This window comes from Lissotriton vulgaris, chromosome 9, assembly GCF_964263255.1.
Source record: "Lissotriton vulgaris chromosome 9, aLisVul1.2, whole genome shotgun sequence".
Lineage (NCBI taxonomy): Eukaryota > Metazoa > Chordata > Amphibia > Caudata > Salamandridae > Lissotriton > Lissotriton vulgaris.
In genome coordinates this window covers 472,175,883-472,195,412 of record NC_141697.1, presented here as the reverse complement: position 1 = coordinate 472,195,412, position 19,530 = coordinate 472,175,883, and the positions used below count along the sequence as shown (strand labels likewise).

The 19,530-nt window shown below is 43.5% G+C and overlaps 1 protein-coding gene across 2 annotated transcripts in view; it reads left to right on the top strand.

The window, feature by feature from the left end:
• Positions 1-19,530, top strand: part of BRF1 (BRF1 general transcription factor IIIB subunit) — a 1,205,829-nt gene that overhangs the window by 546,480 nt on the left and 639,819 nt on the right. For both annotated transcript variants that reach the window (XM_086937923.1, XM_086937924.1), the window contains exon 4: positions 6,929-6,960. In XM_086937923.1, the coding sequence (XP_086794049.1) occupies positions 6,929-6,960 (32 nt within the window). The remainder of the gene's footprint in view (positions 1-6,928; positions 6,961-19,530) is intronic.

The window sequence follows — 19,530 nt, the reverse complement described above, 5'->3', positions numbered from 1 at the left end:
CGAGGCTGTTGCTTGAAGGGAGTAGCCCCATAACTATGTATGTGATGTATGTCGGAATCGTTGGGTTAGTAACTTTACCCAGGCAAAGCATTTCCACATCTGTGCATGCATGCTCTCCCTTGGGCTATGCTCTAGTTGTTTGAAATGGCATGTCTTGATAGTATGTACAGCACATTAGAACGCATATCTGCTTACACCCCTCTATTTTTGGGAAGGCTGCTATGCATCAGACTCTTGTCTCCCATGTACAGAGGGTAAATTGTAAATTGCTGCACTTTACCCTTCCACAATTTCATTTGCACAAGTGCAGACAGAGAATTTGATGATGCAGAAAGGGTCTAGTTTACTTTCCACATATTCTCATTCTGGTATTCAGATGCTGGGTTAGTACATTCCCTCCTGTGGCTTCTGCGACTTCATCCAGGGTTGGAATAGTCCATAACAGCCTGCTTTTTCGGCAGAGCGTCTATGGTGCTAGTAAATCGACTGAGTTTTGCAATTTTGATGATGTGCGACAGTTAGTCGGAAACTTTTTTTTCCACAGCCTTCTGGGCTTTGTTTCTCCTTGGAAACATTTTTAGATCTAGGAGGACAATTTGTACAGAAAGAGGTTGTTGGATCTTGAGAGCATTTTGGTGCTGCCACCCTCGATCACACCAGCTGTAATAGCTTTGTTACATCAGAAAACCCCCAAACATTCGCAGATTTCTATATCATGCAGTGCACAATGATTGTGTCTCATGAAAAGGATGGAGCACCGCACTCATCTGTTCTGTATGGCAGGAAATCAGCAAGGAACAGCTAAATCCAACTATTTTAAGATGTTAGGGTAGCGCAGCGCCAACTATTTTAAGATGTTAGGGTAGGGCAGCGCTACTTGAGTATGTGCTGCACTTGGTTGTAAAGGCTTCAGGAATGATTTGATGGAGGACTTTGGTGCATTACCAGACACTGGTAGTGGTCAAACATGGTGGGATAAAGCAGAAGCCTTTACTCCCTTACACTTTAAAGCACAAGGTATTCCGTAAACATGATTTCTTAATCTGTTCAGTATAACCTGGATTTTTCTGGTGTGAAGGACTTCACAGTACTTGAACCATTTTTATTCTTGCTATGCATAGTCTTTGCAAATCGGTCCCTAGAAGAGCTGGCACCTGAAACACAGGACTTCTCAGAGAACTCACAAGAGTTTGTTGTTCTACGAATGCGAACCTTTCTTTGATTTGCTTTAGAAGGAATACTAAGAAGCCTATATTTCTAGGGATCCCAGATTATTCCGGTCTGGGAAGGCCAAGCAAACATCCCTGACTACTGTAACATTAGATGCAGGCAAGACTCTGGATTTTTAGGTTCAAGATTAGCTGATAACCCTTTGCTGTAATTCCACTCTATTTACAAAGATAGTCGCTTGGTTTTCAGATGTTCTAGCTTTATACATACTCCGGACAAGTTCCATAGAAACCTTGTCCATTAAAAAACATAGCGGGTCCCTGAAGCATTTCAAGGTCAAAAATAAAAAAATAGCCCAGTGCTCAATTTGCCAAAGTTATGCTCAACAAAATGGTTATCTAAATAAACCATATTGATTTCTATAGTTGACACTCCTGTTAGGTTGAGGATCTTCATACGTACAGATTGAAGTGGGTTGCCTAGTACATGCCACTCATTGCAGTGTAATCTCTACCCCATGAACCCCACTTGCTTATGCATTCCACCCACCATTATGTTTTTTATAGTCTACTTAGGAGTCCTCCACTTAGATGGAGAGCACGGAAATATACATATATGGCAAGAGAGTATGGTTATGACCGTAAAACGAATGCTCTTGGGTTATTTTCTAATGTTTATATGACCGCTTTGGCAGGTCTTTTGCACTTTCCATCTACAAAGAATTATGGGACAGGCGGAAATGAAAGCGAGGCTGCTGGACTTAACATATAAAGTCACTGTAGTGTGCCGGTTGTAACATTTTATGAATTACTTTGAAGTTCTTTTATTAGGGCAGACCCCTATCTGGCCAGACTTAAGTTACTGTTTTATTTAGGTAGCTGAGGTATTGTAGTTATAATTGATGTTTCGAGCTTTTGCTTGACTCTATCGCTATCGTTATATGGGTGTCTTACTTCAATGCAACCAGAGTATTTATTGTTCTTATGATGTAACCTGAAGTCTACAACAAGGCGAAGAGTTGATGGTTCAGTTATGTCATACCTACCTATTACCATTCCTTCCTAGTTGGATTAGCCATTCTGCCGCTCTATCATTTCCCCGGTAGGCCACAGGCTAGGGGCCTATTTTCAGGTGGGCAGCCATGACCAAACCATGCCCCCCAATCTCTTCCATGTGCGGCCTCCTGCAGTGTGGAGCAAGTTTGAATTTCTTTGCTGATCTGATTTTGTTTTCCATTCCGGTGCTGCTTAACTTCCTTGACTTAGGCACTAAATTGTGTGTGAAAGAGAGATCCACTCTTGTTGTTGCCCAGAAGCATCTCAAGAGTGTGGAGGAGAAATGCAACATACTATCTATGGTGCCTGTTGCATGTCTTTGGTTACCTAAGCTACAACCTTAATTTATGTTTTGTGGGAAGTTATTGAGGCTCTTGCCAATTATCGATCCAAGTAAATTGGTGTTAAAAAAAATAGTATTTTGACACTATTGAACCCTACCCTCGGTTCCAGGAACCCGACTCCCCAAACTTGTCATAAAAGCCAATTGGGGAAATGGCCTGAAGTTGTGATTGAAGGGTTTTGGCATGTTTTTGCTTGTAATCAACTTCCTAACATTGCTCAAGACAGAGTCCCCTTTTGGTTGTTGCTATCAGGGGTCTTAATGTTGACTGATTGCGTTTTTACCATTACCGAATATTTCATATGTAATTGTTTTTTTTTTTTAAGAAAAAGCTACTCCATTTTGAAATTATTTGATGCGACCTAACGGCTACAGTGGTCGACCTAGAAGCTGGTGAACAGGGTTCGAGTCTTGGCAGGGACGCTCAACATCCTGGGATTCTGGGCAAATCACTTAATCTCCTGTGCCTAACACAATAAAGGTGTCAGTCTGTAGCGCAACTGGTGCTCATGTAAAGCGCTCTGATATCCTCGGGTCGAGTTCACACTATATAAAATGCCAAAAAAGAAAAGCTCATTAAAGCCATATTCAGTAGGAAGAAACTGTTATTGCTAATATGCGCATAGAGCACTTGATATGATTTAATGCTCCATTACAGTGTTCACCAAATGAAGCTGAATTAAAAAATACATGTTCCAAAATAAGGTAAATTTAAAAATGCATTTTCCTAGTCATTCCTTTGGACTTAATAAGGCCATGGTATTTTTCTACTTAATTACACATTTATTCTTCTTTTTCTGCTTTTTCCAGTTAACTCTCTTAAGCGGAGTCTGAGGCATTTTAGTTTTTAACTGTTTATAAATTATACCAAAGACCACCACTGTATTGCTGTTTAGCTTTTTGTGGGGTTGTCTGGGGCAGAAAAGTGTAGGTAGGCTATGAAGAAAAGAACCCTGTCGAGGTGGGATAGTCCTCTGCATTAAGATTTGTTACACACTGGCCATTAAGAAGCTGTTGAAAGGTTTAAGAGCCCATTACACCAGGGCAAAGGCTGCAACCATTGCCTGGGTGTTGCTGCACACATTCACAAAGCACCACTGCTTCACAGCCAGGCCTTGTAGGAAGGGCATTTCGTCCAGTTGGTCCTACAGGACTTTTTGGTCTGAGCCCACTGCACAGACCCTCCACAAGGGGAAGTACTGCTTTGGTATCTGATATGAAGTGAGGAATCTACGGTTACAAGTATCCATCAGAAGAGACTTACCTAATAATGCTCTTTCTGTTGCATGCTCCATCTAAGTGCAGATTTGTCACCATCCTCCCACTTTCTTCTTTGGAGAGTAACCTATTTTTAACATTTTACAAAGGTCCCAAATTAGAAATCAGAATACTGGTACCAACAATTGTTCAGGATTCGCGTCTGAGGGTACAATAAGGGAAAAATAAGAAACTGACAGCGTGCATGGGTGGCTCTTAGTTGAAGTTCCTCTTAATCTCTTCCAGGGTGGTACAGAGCCAACGCACCTAGTTGCATGCAAGAGCATTGCAGGAGAAACAATTTGGGATCCATTCTGGAGCCTGGCAGGGGCAGCTCCTCCGCTATGGCGAAGTAGCGTCGCCCACCCCTGCCAGCCTCGAAATTTGAAAAATAAAATGTGTTTATCATCGTTTTATTTTTGTACTGTTGAATAAATCTCGGGGGTGGAGTCGTCCCGGGGCAAGTCAAGAGGGGGAGTGGTGGGCACTGCCTTCAGTACGCTTGTGGGCTTGGCCAACCATCTCAGGATGGCCAAACTGTCTTGCTCACTAAGCTGTCTCATGCATGAGCGCAGCATCCAGAGTGGCCGCAGGGAGGCTTGGGAGCCTGTGCTGCAGTGAGGAAGAAGCCGAAGAGAGGAGTTTTGGGGGTGCGGCTGGTAAATTCTTTTTTTTCCTATTTTTTTCTTCAGTATTTTCTTTGTCCGTCCGACCGTTCTCCATCCCAATGACCCCCCCCTCCCCCGCCTACCACCACTCACAACACTTCACCGGCACAGCAGCCGCTACTAGAGTCTGGAGAGGATTATAAGGTGAGGAATCTGCGGTTTGATAGATAATCCACAAGAAAGAGCATTACCGAAGGGATGTAGCTTGATCTTTAACATCTTGTTGGAGGAGGAGACTGCTATTCGGCCCCTTCAAGATAACATTGCGATCACAATAAAACTCCCAGCCTTTGTTACTGTTGTAATGTTTGCACTATGACAAAGAAAAGCACTGAGATCACCCTCCACAGTGGCAGACCTTTGCAGCAACGTTCTTTGACTAAGTGCAAGACACAGTCTGTGGTATGTCTCAATACTTGCCCATGCGACTTACAGTATATTCTCCTCTCGACATGGAAAATGAAACTGAGAATTCAAGAACATATCAGCACTCTGCGAATTATGAAACTTCAAACCAAAGTTGCCACACATTTTACACAACATTAACATTTCCCAGCTGATTTTAATTGGACTATTCTGCAGCATATAACTGCTCCAAGTGTGGTCCAGATTTTGTCTAAAAAGGAGGCCAGTGGAATTGTATTTCACTCATTCCACCCTTCTACCCGTGACTGAATTCTCGCCAAGGATACTGACTTTTCTGTTATTTTTTTCAATTTTAACCTTCATCCGAGGTAGTCTACAGTTATCTGAATTTATTTAAACCTTTTGTGCCTTATATTGATTATCAAATTGGTTTTCTTTCAAGATACACAAATAGGACATTTATCACTTTGTTTTATTTCAAGTGCATGTAGGTGACATTCTTTCACCTGTACTTGTCTTCTCATGTAAGTGCTGTATCCTACTAGCAAGGAAACATGTCGACCTGCCTTAACTATTTGGTCTAAAACATGTCCTTGCGCTTTTTTTTATTTGTACAATGAGTGAACCCATTAAAGTGTATACATTCATATGACACGTTGTAATGCCCTTTTTAGGGGAACTTATTCCTACATACCATCAGGTGGCATATGTTCATACACGCATCAGTCCCTGTTTTTTTGTGGAACTAGTTTAAGACGAGATGTTGATAGGAGTCCAACTGCTCACTACTGTATTGAGGGAGATGGCTGGGATACATATGATGCGACACCACTAGTCCCACCTGGTCGTCCTTGTGCGGTGTCTGATCAACAATATTATTATTATTTTTATTTTTTTAACTATTCAAGGTACAAGAGTGGGGTCAAATTCTGCACTTTCTAGTACATACCATATTATTCAAAACTTTTTTTAAATGCTTCACAAACATGTGTTGTATTAATTCACTCCTGTGTTTTTCTCTTTTACTTAAAAATGACTACATTTTGGCAACTCGCTCAATGGGTTTCATCAGAACCGTTCTGTTTCGGGGGAGGATTCACAGTAAGAGTTTTTCCTCTTCTCTCCTGTTTGATATACACAGTTATTAAACGTTGACAACATAAGTGGAGCTCGGAAGTCTACATGAGACTGCAGCTTGCAATTGCCATAAGTGTTTCAGCACATTTTATTTGTGTACTGCCCGTGTCTCATCTCTGTGCCGTCATTGCTTTATATGTGGCAAGATTTTAAAAAAAGTGCTATGAAATCGAGAAAATCTAAGAGCACAGTAGCTTTAGAATAAGGAACTTTGAGAAGGAGAACTGGCCAATTTCCAGATTTATTTTAATTTTTTTACGGCTGATTGGTGATTGGAACGAGTGTACTTGAAGGCTATTTTCTACGCAGCAATATTGACCAAATAAAATTTCCTTTTTATAAAGAATTGTATGGCAGTGCCAATCTTCCGTTTGCATGGCTATGATGTAAAGGATAAATACTACACTTTGAATGATAACAGAATTGATGAAAAACAACCCATGTCTCTCTTGCTGATCAAGAGCCGCTTATTGTGAAAATATTAATTTTTTTACAAATGTAGATTTAGAAGTCATTTTTTTATATTCTCAAAGTATTTAAAAACTCCTTTTATGTGGCCCGGTATGTGGGTTTTCTTTGGTGGAATGCAGTACTCCTTTCATTGAATTTTTTCTTCTAAACGAATCCCTGTTGACCAATAGTAAACTAATGGTAAACACAAAATAGAAATGCTTATGTTTTAGCCACATGCTCCTCTGCATTGTGTTTCATAGAGAAATTATCGCTCTTTCCTGTTCTGAATTAGTATGAACATTTTCTTCTTGTGTTCTAATCTATGTTCACTAATATCTTACTGGGTTTTTGCCCAGAATCAAAAGTAGTGCATTTTGTTAATGTAAAACGTCTATTTCGTCTTCCTGTTGCTGTTTTTTGCATAAACATCCTGATTGCTCCTGCTGTGCACGTGAAAGATCCTTGACTTACTCTCATAGATATGTTACTTGACCTCAGTGACCTTCTACAGGTAGGATTTCTTTATTTACTTTTTGAATTTGAAATGTAGTTAGAATCTGTTAATGCAAATCCATTTCAGTGTTTGTTTTTGAAGATGCAAGTTCCCCAGTTCATAATATCTGCATAGAATAATGTGAACCATACCTGCTGACAGTATCCTCCACACATGAGCACCTATACCATATTGTAGCAGCACAGCTTGCTAATTTTTGCACTGGTATTAGTCCAAGAATGCTGAGAAACAGTCTATTGTGATGAGGTCCCACTTCTGAAGGAGCAGCTAGAATAGACTTGCAGCAGTCTCTAAAGATATCCCATGTGTTACACAATGTAGCACTCTGAAGTTCTTTCAAGCAATCCACAATTGATTCTGATTAGAGATAGGTTGTGTTCATTATTCTAAAATGAAACCTTAATATAAATAAGTTTTGCATAATGTAGCTTCAATAGAAAAGTGTTAATGTCATATAGGCAGTTTGACTCTGATCTGCGAGACGAAAGTGATTAACCAGACTGGGCACAGAGCCTGACTGTGCCTAGAATTGTTTAGTGAACGGTTCTAATGCTTTTCTGCCTTGCTAAAGCTCCTTGTTGATCGTTTCCGGAGCGAGTCACGTGTCGGATGTGGCTACATCATGCAATTTAACTGAAGACATTATTGTGGATCATTAAAGAAACTACCTCTAAGCAGAAGCAGTTGTTGATTAATTGAGAGATGTTTAGATAGTGCTGCAGGCCTCTACTAGCTGCTACTAGGCATGAGTAACTGGGTGAGGGCCACTCCCAGTGAGGCTGCCAACACATCTTGCAATTAATTATGCACTTGTGAAGATACTCTTGGAAGTCCGAGCTTGCAGGTTGACTACAGACCCATCTCCATTCTTTAGTTCTAAAGGAGTCCAAGTCTTTGCCGTAAGGTGCAAGGTGTTGCATTTAGGGAAAGGGATTTAAGTAGATGGCTTCTTTCAGTAAAATGGGAGCCAGCTTTGTTTCCTCTTTGCCTACTACCTTTCTAGAAGGTAGAACTAGACCAAGCTACAGGCCTGTGGTACCCAGTGACCTGACCTGATCCTGACTGGACAGTAATGCAGAGGGGAGTTGTTGTCAAGAACGCCACCAAACAGACAGTTTGGGTCTATTAGTTTGTAAGGTTCCTCAGTCGAAAGACCCCACTAAGGCTGGGTCTCCGACAGAAATTATTCACAAGTGGTTGAGCGGGTCTTCCTCCAGGGTCAAGGATAGCAGTTCATTGTATGACCAGTGCTTCAACATCAGATACACTGTGAACACACTGTCATTTCCTCAAGCTCATAAATACTCCACTCATGGGGTTAGTAAGCAAGGGCCCAGAACCAGTTTCATGAGCTTCTTAGAGCAAGAATCTGAAGAACAAGAAACATATGTTAAAGGACTTTATTAGGTCGCACAGTGGTAAGTGCCTGTGACTGTCAATAATAGAGAGACGGTACAAGTATCCATGGAGGCTACTTAATTTTGGTTTCTCTGGACCACCTCAGGAGAAGTTGATACTCAATACATTCTTTGCTGTTTTCACCCTACAGCTTGATTACTCCACTTAAGGAGTGGCTCACATTAGAAGGCAGGTTTGCCATCCTCATCCTTTTACTCCTCACACTGGGCAGCCATCTCTGATAATCTAGATGAAGGTACAGGATCCAAGAATGCCTGTTTTCTGTATATTCCAAAACACTATTGATGCTGATAGTGCAGCTTTATCTTATATTAAAACAGTACTCCTGGCTTTGGTTATAGTCTACCCTAAGGACAACACTTCTTCCTCAGTGCCTTTCTCATGGGGACATATTGCCTCCTGATTATTCAGCATCCTTAACAACAGCAAGGTGTTGATGCTGCAATGCAGGCAATGTGTTTTGGTACTTCTCTGTTCTATATCCTGCTTCAAAAATAGGGCACCTGTCTCAGTAGCAGTCTCTTCATTTCCTGGTGTAAGGAGATCCCTGCTGAGTCATTTCTTCCCTCCGGTGGAGAAGGTACAAAACACCCTTCTCCTAAAAGAAACAGAAGATAGATACTCGTACTTATGCACCATATTCAGATGGCAGAAAAGCATTGCAATTCTCCTCTTCACTGTTTAATGCTGTAAGCCCAGAAAGTGTGCCTTCCTGCATATATTTTTAGATTAGGTCCATCTATCCATCTTGGTTCAGACTGGGAGCACAGCCTTCTATTATGAAGCCATATTTGACTGTAGGAATAGACCATATTTTGAGTATTGTACCTTGAAGACAGGGCCGGATTGGCCATAGCGGGCACTCGGCAATCCCCCGGTGCGCCGCACGGGTGGGGGCCGGTTTTGAGCCCCTGGGGGCCGTTTTTGTTACAGGGCCGTTTTTGTTACAGGGCCGTTTTTGTTACAGGGCCGTTTTTGTTACAGGGCCGTTTTTGCAGCATAGCTTGTCTCCTTTCTGGTGAAGAATTGACTTGGTAGTTTAGTCTGCCCTGTTCCAATGATGCACTGGGCCAGGGACAGACTGATTTGCATATAGCCAGGTTCTGAGCTGGGATGGGGCAGTGAGATAAATAACGGTGAGTATCAAGCCCTGATCTTTGGACTGGGTAAGAGTGGTCTGCTTAATTCAGACACTCTGTTCATCACCACCCCCTTTTCTGAATCATTCCCTTCAACAGACGGCACTCAAAACCTAAACCTGGGACTGCTTGTTCTGACACAGTTATGTATTCCTTCAGGAAATCTGGGTGTATTCAGTAGGGGCTCCTGGACTCCAATAATCCCCTAAGAGTATGCATGTCTTTTAGATGGAATCTAATGATCCTATGTCCTAAAGTATGTAGAGCTCTCCAGACCAACGGTCACAGAACAACATCCTGGGTGGATATGTCCTGAGCCTCATCCCTTCATCTCTTCCTCATGCCTCAAGATTTCAGAGGTCACCTTCAAAAGCCGTTAGAAAGCATGGCGATTATCCAAATAAAATGAAAATAGAATCAAGATTTCATTAAAGACACCAAGGCTAACATTATCCACCATAACTTTTAATACCATTCTGGAGCACCTTTAAAGAGCATTAAAAAACAACAATCTAGACTTAGAACACTGCTATCAATAACTAATCTCCTCTAAGAACTCTCCTCCCCTTTAAATGCAACTAAAACCTCCTCTTCTCTTTGTTAAATATCTGTCTTCTCCTGTCCTCTACTCTATAAAAACCCAATTACTGTTATGTCCTACTGAACTCTAATTTCTGAATCTCTATAACATTTATTTTTTTAAACCCTTATTATACTATAAAATTAATTTTTTTAAACCCTTATTATACTATTCACATAACATGTTACCATCTTTTCTAAAAAATGTCCATCCTTTCATACTTAACATATTCTCTTTTTTACTTCAATATCGGGAATGTGGCAGGCGGGATAATGTTAGCTTCCATGTCTTTAATCTTGATTCTCTTTTCGTTTGGAGAATCGCCATTTCATTTCAAGATTGGAGGTTACCATGCTACATGTTGAAAGCTGTACATCACCACATTTGGCACATGCTTAATTGATCTAAAATAATGTTTTGCAAATGTCCCAGCATTTGACTAATCAGCCGCCTTAAGAATTTCTTCCAAATGTCCACCAGACATATATAACTGATTTGCCTTAGCACCTTCCAGAGAATGTGGTTTAAATGTGTTCACATCAACACCTGCTTGGATCATAATGTCCTTTACCTATCTTGATAAAGTTACCAAACTCGCCGCCGTATGTGGTTTACCATACAAAATCAATAATTGATTTTCTCCAATACTCCTATGTTCCAACATTATCCCTTCATACTCCTGCAAACAATCCATAGCACACAATTTAGTATGTTGTGAATATCTTGGATAGAAGACAGACTCTGACATGGTCTTAGTCCTCTTCCATATTTTGAAATGTACCTCTTCTGGTCCATAAATTCTACTACTTGCCTCCAAGGGTTTAGCGTCAGTAGACCATCTACATAATACTAGGCATAAAAGCTTCAGTAAGCTTCTTTAAATCTAGATACCATCCATGAAACAAATGTAAGACAGTATTCGCATCCCACAGAACATTGTAACATACTCAACCTTATACGCTTCAATATTCTACAAACCTTCACATTCCTACCTACTGATCCCCCATCTACTTAAGCATGTCCAACAGAAATTGCTGATCTGTAGCAATTCATAGTTCTGTAGCTTAATCCCTTCTCCTACTGCTCCACCAAAAAATCTATTACTTCCATGATAGGAGGCTCCACGAGATCCATATCCCTCTCCATGCGCCAACTGTCCCATATTCTCCAAATTCCTCTATATCTTTTTTTTGTTCCTGGAGCCCACGATTCCTCCTATAACTCAGCAGCCTGGCTCAAACGCCCCTGCAGACACTTAGATCTCCTGACACCTTCCAAAGAAAAATGTTTAGCATCCCTTCTAGAACCAATGGATGTTCCTGGCTAGCCCCATTCCTCAAAATACCTTCTCTTACTTGAATCAAATAAGGTATTACCCAGGGCATCTCCATCTTAGTCGGGAACCATACCTGAGATTCCTAATAAGATGTTGCCAAAACTATCTGACATCTCTCCTCCCTCACTTTCAGCAACCCTCTGCAACATTGCATAAGGTGGAAAAGCATAAGCTTTCTTCCCCTTCCACTGCACTCACCTCTGGATCTGGCATCCAACTTGCTTGTGAAAAGGTCAACCTCCAAAGGTCTCCAAATCTTGTTTATCTTGCAAAACCTATGTTGATCCAACTGCCAGTCACTGAAATCCCTCAAATGTTGAGAAATCAAATCTGCTGACTTTTATTTCTCCTGGTAAATATTCTGCTCTCACTGCAATCCTGTGCTCCAATCAAAAACTCCCAAAATCCTTTTCCAGCTCTGTCAACCCTGGGATAGGCTTCCTCCTAATACAATGAAATACACTAAAGCTGACACATTGTCAAAATTCATCAATAAAGTCTCCCCTCTTAATATTTCTTTGAAACACTTCAAAGCATACAATCCTTCTTTTAACTCTAAACAATCAATATGCTTTCTCCGTTTCTTCCATGACCATACTCTGGTCTCCTGAGCCCCCCAGACGAGCTCCCCAACCTCTCTGTCTTGCATCGGTCTCCAAATCAAAGCTCTGGGCACATCCAAAAATGGCTCAGCCATTCCATGCTATCATATTGTCCAACCACCAAACCAATTCTCCTTTGCCACTGCACTCAGTAATTTCTTGTCACCATACCAAAAATCTTTCCTCAATGCTTCCCCTTTCAACCTCTGTAAAGCACAATAACGCAATCGTCCTAGAAATATTGCTTGGCTAGAAGAATACAACAATCCAATCATCTGAGTGAGAAATAAAGTCCCTTCTCAAGACCAGAGTTATCCCTCTTCTTAATATCTTCACCTTGCTCTCTGGGAGTTGTAAAACCAACTTTTCTGTTTCTACTTGGAATGCTAAAAACTCTAAGCTCTGAGTTGGTTCCAAAATAGACTTCTCTCTGTTCGCTAAAAATCCTAACTGCTCCAGCTTGCTCATTACCTGCATCAAATCTTTGTTTGAATTGTTAATGTTTTCGGACATAATAAAGGTCTCGTCCAAGTATACAATCAATCTTATTCCTCTCTACCATAAGTATGCCATCACTACTCTCATGACTTTGGGCTTTTGTCAGCACCTTGGTGTTTTACCAATCGGAGGCACTGAAATTGTCCTCTCCAGCGGAACAGTAAATACTTCTGACTCTTTCCCCATCGAAATTGTGAAGTACGCATCCTTTAAATCTAATTTCACCAACCAGTCGTTTTGTAACAACAAATCTCTCGGACAATGGATACCCTCCATCTTGAAGTGTCTGTATACCAAATATTTGTTCAATGGACTGCTTTTTTCATTCAATGCCCCCAGACTCTGGATTGCCCTTCCATTGAACCTCCGTAGGGAACCAAATCACCTGAAGTTCCAAAAACGACTACAGACTTGGCTTTTCTCCTAGGTATCTGTCATCTTGTTGCGGTTTCAGCGCTGGGATGCTCCTGGGTAGCCATGCGCTATCCAAATGCCTATTCAATTTAATTGATCGTTGCTCTCATCCCTTGTCCTTCCTTTTGACCAAACAAATTGTACTCACAAAGTACTTTGTTGTTTCCTCCAAGCATATTACTGCTCCCTTTTGTAGCATAGACTCTATCTCTAAGTCCACTACCTTCCTTAATTCCTCGCTTGCCGCCAATTCTCTTGACTCCTTTCTCTGTAATGGTTAGCTTATAAATTCTATCCCATAACCTTGAACTGTCTGCAACACCCAGGGGTCCGGAGTTTACTTCTCCCACTGTCCTATGAACTCTCTCAAACGTCCCCCTACTCCTCCTTGGGAAGAACCAAAAATAATCTCCGTACTCCCCTTGGTTTCTGGAACTTTGAATTTGAGCACGGATAAACTTTCCTCTACCAGTTCTTCTGCGATTTGGGTAGAAGTCAGGAGATGCCTGAAATCATTGTCCTCAGTATTGGGTGTAATACTGGGACCTTTGCATGCTCTGGCCAGCAGTGTGTCCTCTTCTACTGACCTGTCCATAAAATTCCGCTACCAAACATCTTCCTCATGTTTGTCTGAGCTTTATCAGAGGCTGTAAATTTGGCCACATATTTGCTTAAACTTTACACAAGCCCTTCACCAAAGACAAATTCTTTAACATTATTGCTGGGCTCTCTGCACCATGTCTCCAAATCTAGGGCTTATTTTCACGAGTGTCCCTTTTCTTCCCCCTGTAAGCAAACCTGTGTTTCATAGTACTACTGCTCTCTGGCTCCATCCTCTGAGCAGATCTAAATCAATAGGTGTCGCATTCACATGGGCCTCTAAAACCATATCCATAATTCTGGCTATCTGTCCCATCATATCCAGGACCTTGTCTTGAAAGGTCTTTAATGACTGTTGTAGTCCCTTCCTTGGATTTCTACCCAGTCTAAATAAAAAAACATATTAACTTTGGATCCAAATTGGGTGTACTGTAAACTTCTCCTCACTAACCGGTCTAGAACAGCCTGCTCTCGGCACCTATCTCACCTCTTTGTCTAAAGGTTTCCATATCCACACTGTAATAAACCTGCCCACATGCTCCACGGGCCATCAATCACCACTTCCTGGATGTTTTATGTTGTCTCCTCACCTACCTGGTCCCTAAGTACTTCCACAATAGAAACTTCCTCCAAATTGTCAAATTCATTTCCAAATTCATCATCCTGTAGGTCTAAAATATATTCATCCCACTCTTTTTTTCATTTTCTTTATTAGGACTTCCATTCGCTCTACTGCTTCCATCTCCTTTTGTGTCGTGAAGAACATCTTTTCTCTGTGTCCCCCTTTGGACACCCAATCTCTGCATGCCGCAAACGTCAAACCTCTCTTCCCGATGGAATTTAGACTGTCTTTCCCTCTTTTAGACATAAATATGTCCTCCACATGTTTGGTTTTCTTTAACCTTTTTCCTCCCACCCCTACCAACTGGTCATCCTCATCTGACGTTGAAAAAAACTTCACCTGACGTTTTACCTAATCTTCTCTTATTTCCCAGTATCCTTGCCACAGATTCCTGCACCTTATATTTCATCTCCTGCTGAATAATTTTCCACACCAAATACTCATCCAGTAAAGCCCCTGCTCTACCCACACTGCTGCCTTGCTCCTGTTTCATAGGTAATTACCCACACTTCCTCAAACTTTTCTAAATTAGAAATAACTTCCTAATCCTATCATGGTATAAAGATTCGGTTTCACAATTCTCAATAAACTGTGTTTCCACTTCTGACTGAAGATCTGATGTGCGCTAATTCACCTCCGACCGTTTCCTTAAAAAGCGATGCTGATGTTCTGTTTCTCGCTTTGACGTTATTTTCTTAATTTCCTATACAACTAAGCCCATTCAAAGATGGCGCCCAGATCGCATGAGTGTTTCTCAGCGTCTCCTCTCCAAGGAGCTCAAGCCATGCATATATTGTTAGCAGCAGCAGCAGCTGGCTCTTGGTAAGCACTGTGCATACGCGCCCCGGCCCATTAGACTCAGCGTGCCTTGTTAACTTTAATGAGGCCTTGACGTCTGTTCGGTACCAGCATCACAGCCTGATCTCATTAAAAGAATCTGTTTCATGACTCTCGCAATATTTTTACAAATAATAAATTACTTATTCCTTTTCTTGCTTCATACACGCGCAACTGATATACCAAACCTTATATTTCCCTTTTCCTAAAACAAACAAGCTTCTGTAAATTGAAGCGTATCACATTAATTTAAAATTACATACTCACGCATTTAACTTCTATACTGACATTTTTATGCAAAACATGTTTCAACATCCAATAATACGATCTAAACAATATCATCAAAGGTACTTCTCTGTCCAGAGCAGCATTTAAAAGAGGAGGAGAGTTCTGATAGGAGATTATTTATGTACAGCAGTGTTCTAACTCTAGATTGTTGTTGTATCATCTTTATTAAAGATGCTGCAGAGTGGCATTAAAAGTTATAAGGCATAATTCTAGTCTCCGGTCTTGAAATTACTTCTAGGAACAATTGAGCAGTGTCAGAGAATGAAGGTGACATGGATTTTATTTCAGGTATTTTCTAGTCCCTAAAGATACAGATCTTCAGGTCAATATTGGACCTGTACCACATGAACCTTCCCAATGCAAAAGCATTTGATTAATTTCTCACTTCAGGGGATGCCTTAATCAACTTTATATGTTTAACTTTATATTTACTTAAGAAAAAAGTATGGATTCATGCACATTTTATTTTAAACAGGACATTGTTCTGGGCTGCCATGTGCACAAATATATACACATCACATTTTTAAAAGCATCTTGAAAAGTAAAGAGATAACATTGTAGGAAGTTTGCCTTTTCTGCAAGCTCACCCCGAAGTATTTGCTTTGTATGAACCCGACATTTTGCTGGCTGTAGAACTCGATCACTGCTTAGTAAGGCTAAAGTGCACAAAGTGTCTGTGCTCCTCCTTTCAACAAGGTCAAATTGGGATATTCCTATTTGACCTATTAAAGTCTTCTATAAATCCTAGTATGTGGTCCAAAGTGTATCCAGATCTGTAAGTTAAATGTCACTGAGGACCGCAGCACCGATTGTAGTATTCATGAAGTAGTCTTGAATGCATCTGATGTATCTGTTCTATTTCTAATCCATGTATCTGTTAGAGACAATTCGTTATAGATTCTTTACCTTCGAATTACCCCCTGGCGTCAGGCTGGATCCGTAGAATTTTTTTGTCATCAGTACCCCTTCGCATCGAAAGGTAGCGTTGGTCGGCTCTGCGTTCATGGTTGGCGTTGTGGTCGCCGGGATTACTTCGCAGTAGCTACTTAGACACCGCCCTCGTGCGCTGACATCAGTTCTTTCTTTTTCCGTGCCAGCCTGCGCAGATCCGGAGAGAGCGGTACCTCCAGTCACTTTTTGACAGACTTTTTTGCTACTTTTATCAACACTGTTTTTTGAGTCTATCGACTCCTGGTGCACGCAGGGATGTCAAGTTCTCCTCAGTCCGGCTTCAAGGCTTGCAACACCTGCTGCAAGCTGATATCGGTTACGGACCTGCACCGTTTGTGCCTTTGGTGCCTGGAGCGTGACCATCATCCCGAGTCGTGTTCCGACTGCCAGACCATGAATCCAAAGTCTTGGCGGGAGCAGTCCTGAAAGCTTCTCGACGCCCGGCAGTCTGCCCATGCCGTTAGAGGCCCCGGTCGCGTGGGAGGTCGAGGGACCAGATGCAGTCTCACCACCACTCGTCATCGAAGTCTTCGCACTCCTCAGGTAAGTCGAAACACAAGAAGAAGTCGAAGAAGCACCGTCGCTCTTCGACTTCTCCCCGTCCATCGGTTGACGTGACGAGGGATGTTGACGGTGCCCATCCCGCGGCTCCGCTTGCGGAGCCTGAAGGGTCGACTCTGAGATTCCCTCCCTTTCCTGGAGCCGGAGTGACCCTCCCAGCTTCGGAGTTTCTACGAAGTGATGCATGCCATTTTTAGGCAGCCCGACTCCGCCGGTGCTCCTTCGGGTCCCGCAGACTCGGCTGGGTCCCTGGGCCTTCGACGCCATTGGCTCCCGCCCTGGCACCACACGATCCCCTTGAATCCAGGCCTGGATCCGGATCTGTGCCGGTCGACCTTGTAAAACCTCCTCTGGCGATGATCCAACCGGCACCACATCCACACTAGATGCTGGTCGTGGCCCCAGCCGACTTTGACCCTGGCCTCCACCCTGACTTAGACACAGACCGACGTCAACGGACGCTGAGCAGTACTTTTGTACCTCTGTTGTACCCTGATGTTCCCTACAGGCCAGAATGCCAACCAGAGGAGGGTGAGGAGGAGTCTATAGACCCTTTAGCTGACCAGTTTGATGAACCGGACTGGAGAGAGGAGTTAGAGGAAGCCAGTGGTCGGTATACCTCCCCAGACCTTGGCATGCTGTCTCCTCCTACTGTGGCTATGGAGGAAGGTGCTTCATATGCAGTGGAGTTGCGCAGGGCGGCAGAGCCCCTCAACATCGAGCTGCCTATGGTGTTGGTCAGGACGAATCTGCTGAGGGAGGTGCTTCATCCGGCAGCAGCCTCTTCAGAGCCCCTGCTACCTTTTAATGAAGCCCCTACTGATATCCTCTTGGGCACCTGGCCCATGCCCAACACAAGGGCACCTGTGGATAGGATGATTGCCTGATGACACCGCCTGGCTCCGGGCGACCCCTCTTTCCTCTCCCAAAACTCCACCCCTGAGAGCTTGATGGTCCAAGCCTATGTATCCAAAGGCACATTCCCTAAAGCACCACCTGATAGGGAATCCAAAAAGCTGGACCAGCTTGGGAATACAAAGTTTTCTTCCTCCAGCTTGGGACTGCAGTCAGTAAACACTGCATGTCTGTTGGGCCGCTACACCCACTCTGTGTGGGATACGGTAGTACAGATACTTCCACAGTGCCCGGAGGAGGCCCGGGCCATGCTCTCACTTACAATCACCGAGGGGAGAGACGCAGCCAAGTTAACCATAAGGTGTGGACTGGATACCGCCGACTTGCGAGGCAGGACGATTTCAAAGTTGGTAGCCCTACGACTTTATGCCTGGCTGAGGTCGACTGTGTTTTTCTGGGGATGTCCAGGCTATCTTGCTGGACATGCCTTTTGATGGCTGCCGCCTGTTCGGCGACAAAGCAGACAACACACTAGTGTGCTTCAAGGACTCCCAGGCTAAGGCCAAGTCCTTGGGTCTCTTCACCCGCCCTGCATTCTGCGTTTCACCCCTTTCGTGGCTACGTATTACCCAGAGTCACAGGCCAGCACAGGCTGCCCTACCCCTGTGGCCGGGGACGTGGGACCCACCATCGTGGGTCTGGGGGCTAGGAAGCGGGCCAGTCCACCCGCTTCCCATCTGAAGCCGCCTCCAAACCCTCCCAGTCCGACTTTTCAGGGCCCCCGATCGCCAGTGGATAGCAGGATTTTCAATCCCCTCCCCCACTGGCGGACCATCACGTTGGACAGGTGGGTTCTGCAGATAGTCCAAAGGGGCTACTCCCTCCCCTTCGAGACTACCCCTCCATCCATGCCACCTAAGTACCATCACATGTCAGAGGATCATCTGGCCCATCTCTCAACAGGAAGTTATGGCTCTCTTGGCCAAGGGAGCTATCGAGCGAGTTCCTTACCCATAAGTAGGTCATGGTTGCTATTCTCACTACTTTCTGGTGCCCAAGAAGGACAGAGGCCTGCGTCCTATCTTGGATCGCAGGACCGACAACAGTTATCTCTGGAAGGAGAAGTTCAAAATGTTGTCGCCAGCTCAAGTCTGTCTGCCCTCAACCCTGGAGACTGGATGGTGGCGTTGGACTTGCAGGACGCCTACTTTCACATACCTGTCCTTCCTGCACACCGGAGTTACCTACGGTTCACGGTAAGCCACAAGCACTTTGTTTACTGTGCTCCCCTTTGGCCTTACCAGCGCCCCTCGGTTGTTCATGAAAGTGATGGCGGTGGTCGCAGCTCATCTGTGCAGATCTTCCCATGTCTCGACGACTGGCTGTTGAAAACGGGCTCACCCTAGGTAGTCTTCTCACACCTCCACCTCCAGACTATAGCAGACCTCCTGCACTCTCTGGGGTTCACCTTAAACGTGCCGGAGTCGCACCTGATTCCCTCTTCAAAGCTCCTTTTCATCGGAGCAGTTCTGGACAAGACACAGTGTCGGGCTTATCCTCCCGAGCAGCGAGCCTGGGATATGTGAGCTATTATTCCGATCTTTCAGCCTCTATCCCGGGCTTCGGTCAGAATGACCCTGAAGCTGCTGGCCTCATGGCCTCCTGCATCCTGCTGGTAGATCATGCCAGGTGGCATATGTTGGCTCCGCAGTGAAACCTGAAGTTCCAGTGGGCACAGCATCAGGGGAATCTGTCCGATTGCATTCAGATCTCGGAGGGCACTGCATGGCAATTGCAGTGGTGGCTTACGAACCAAGATTGGGTCAACGGCAGATCCCTTTCCCTTCCCCAACTGGAGTTCACAG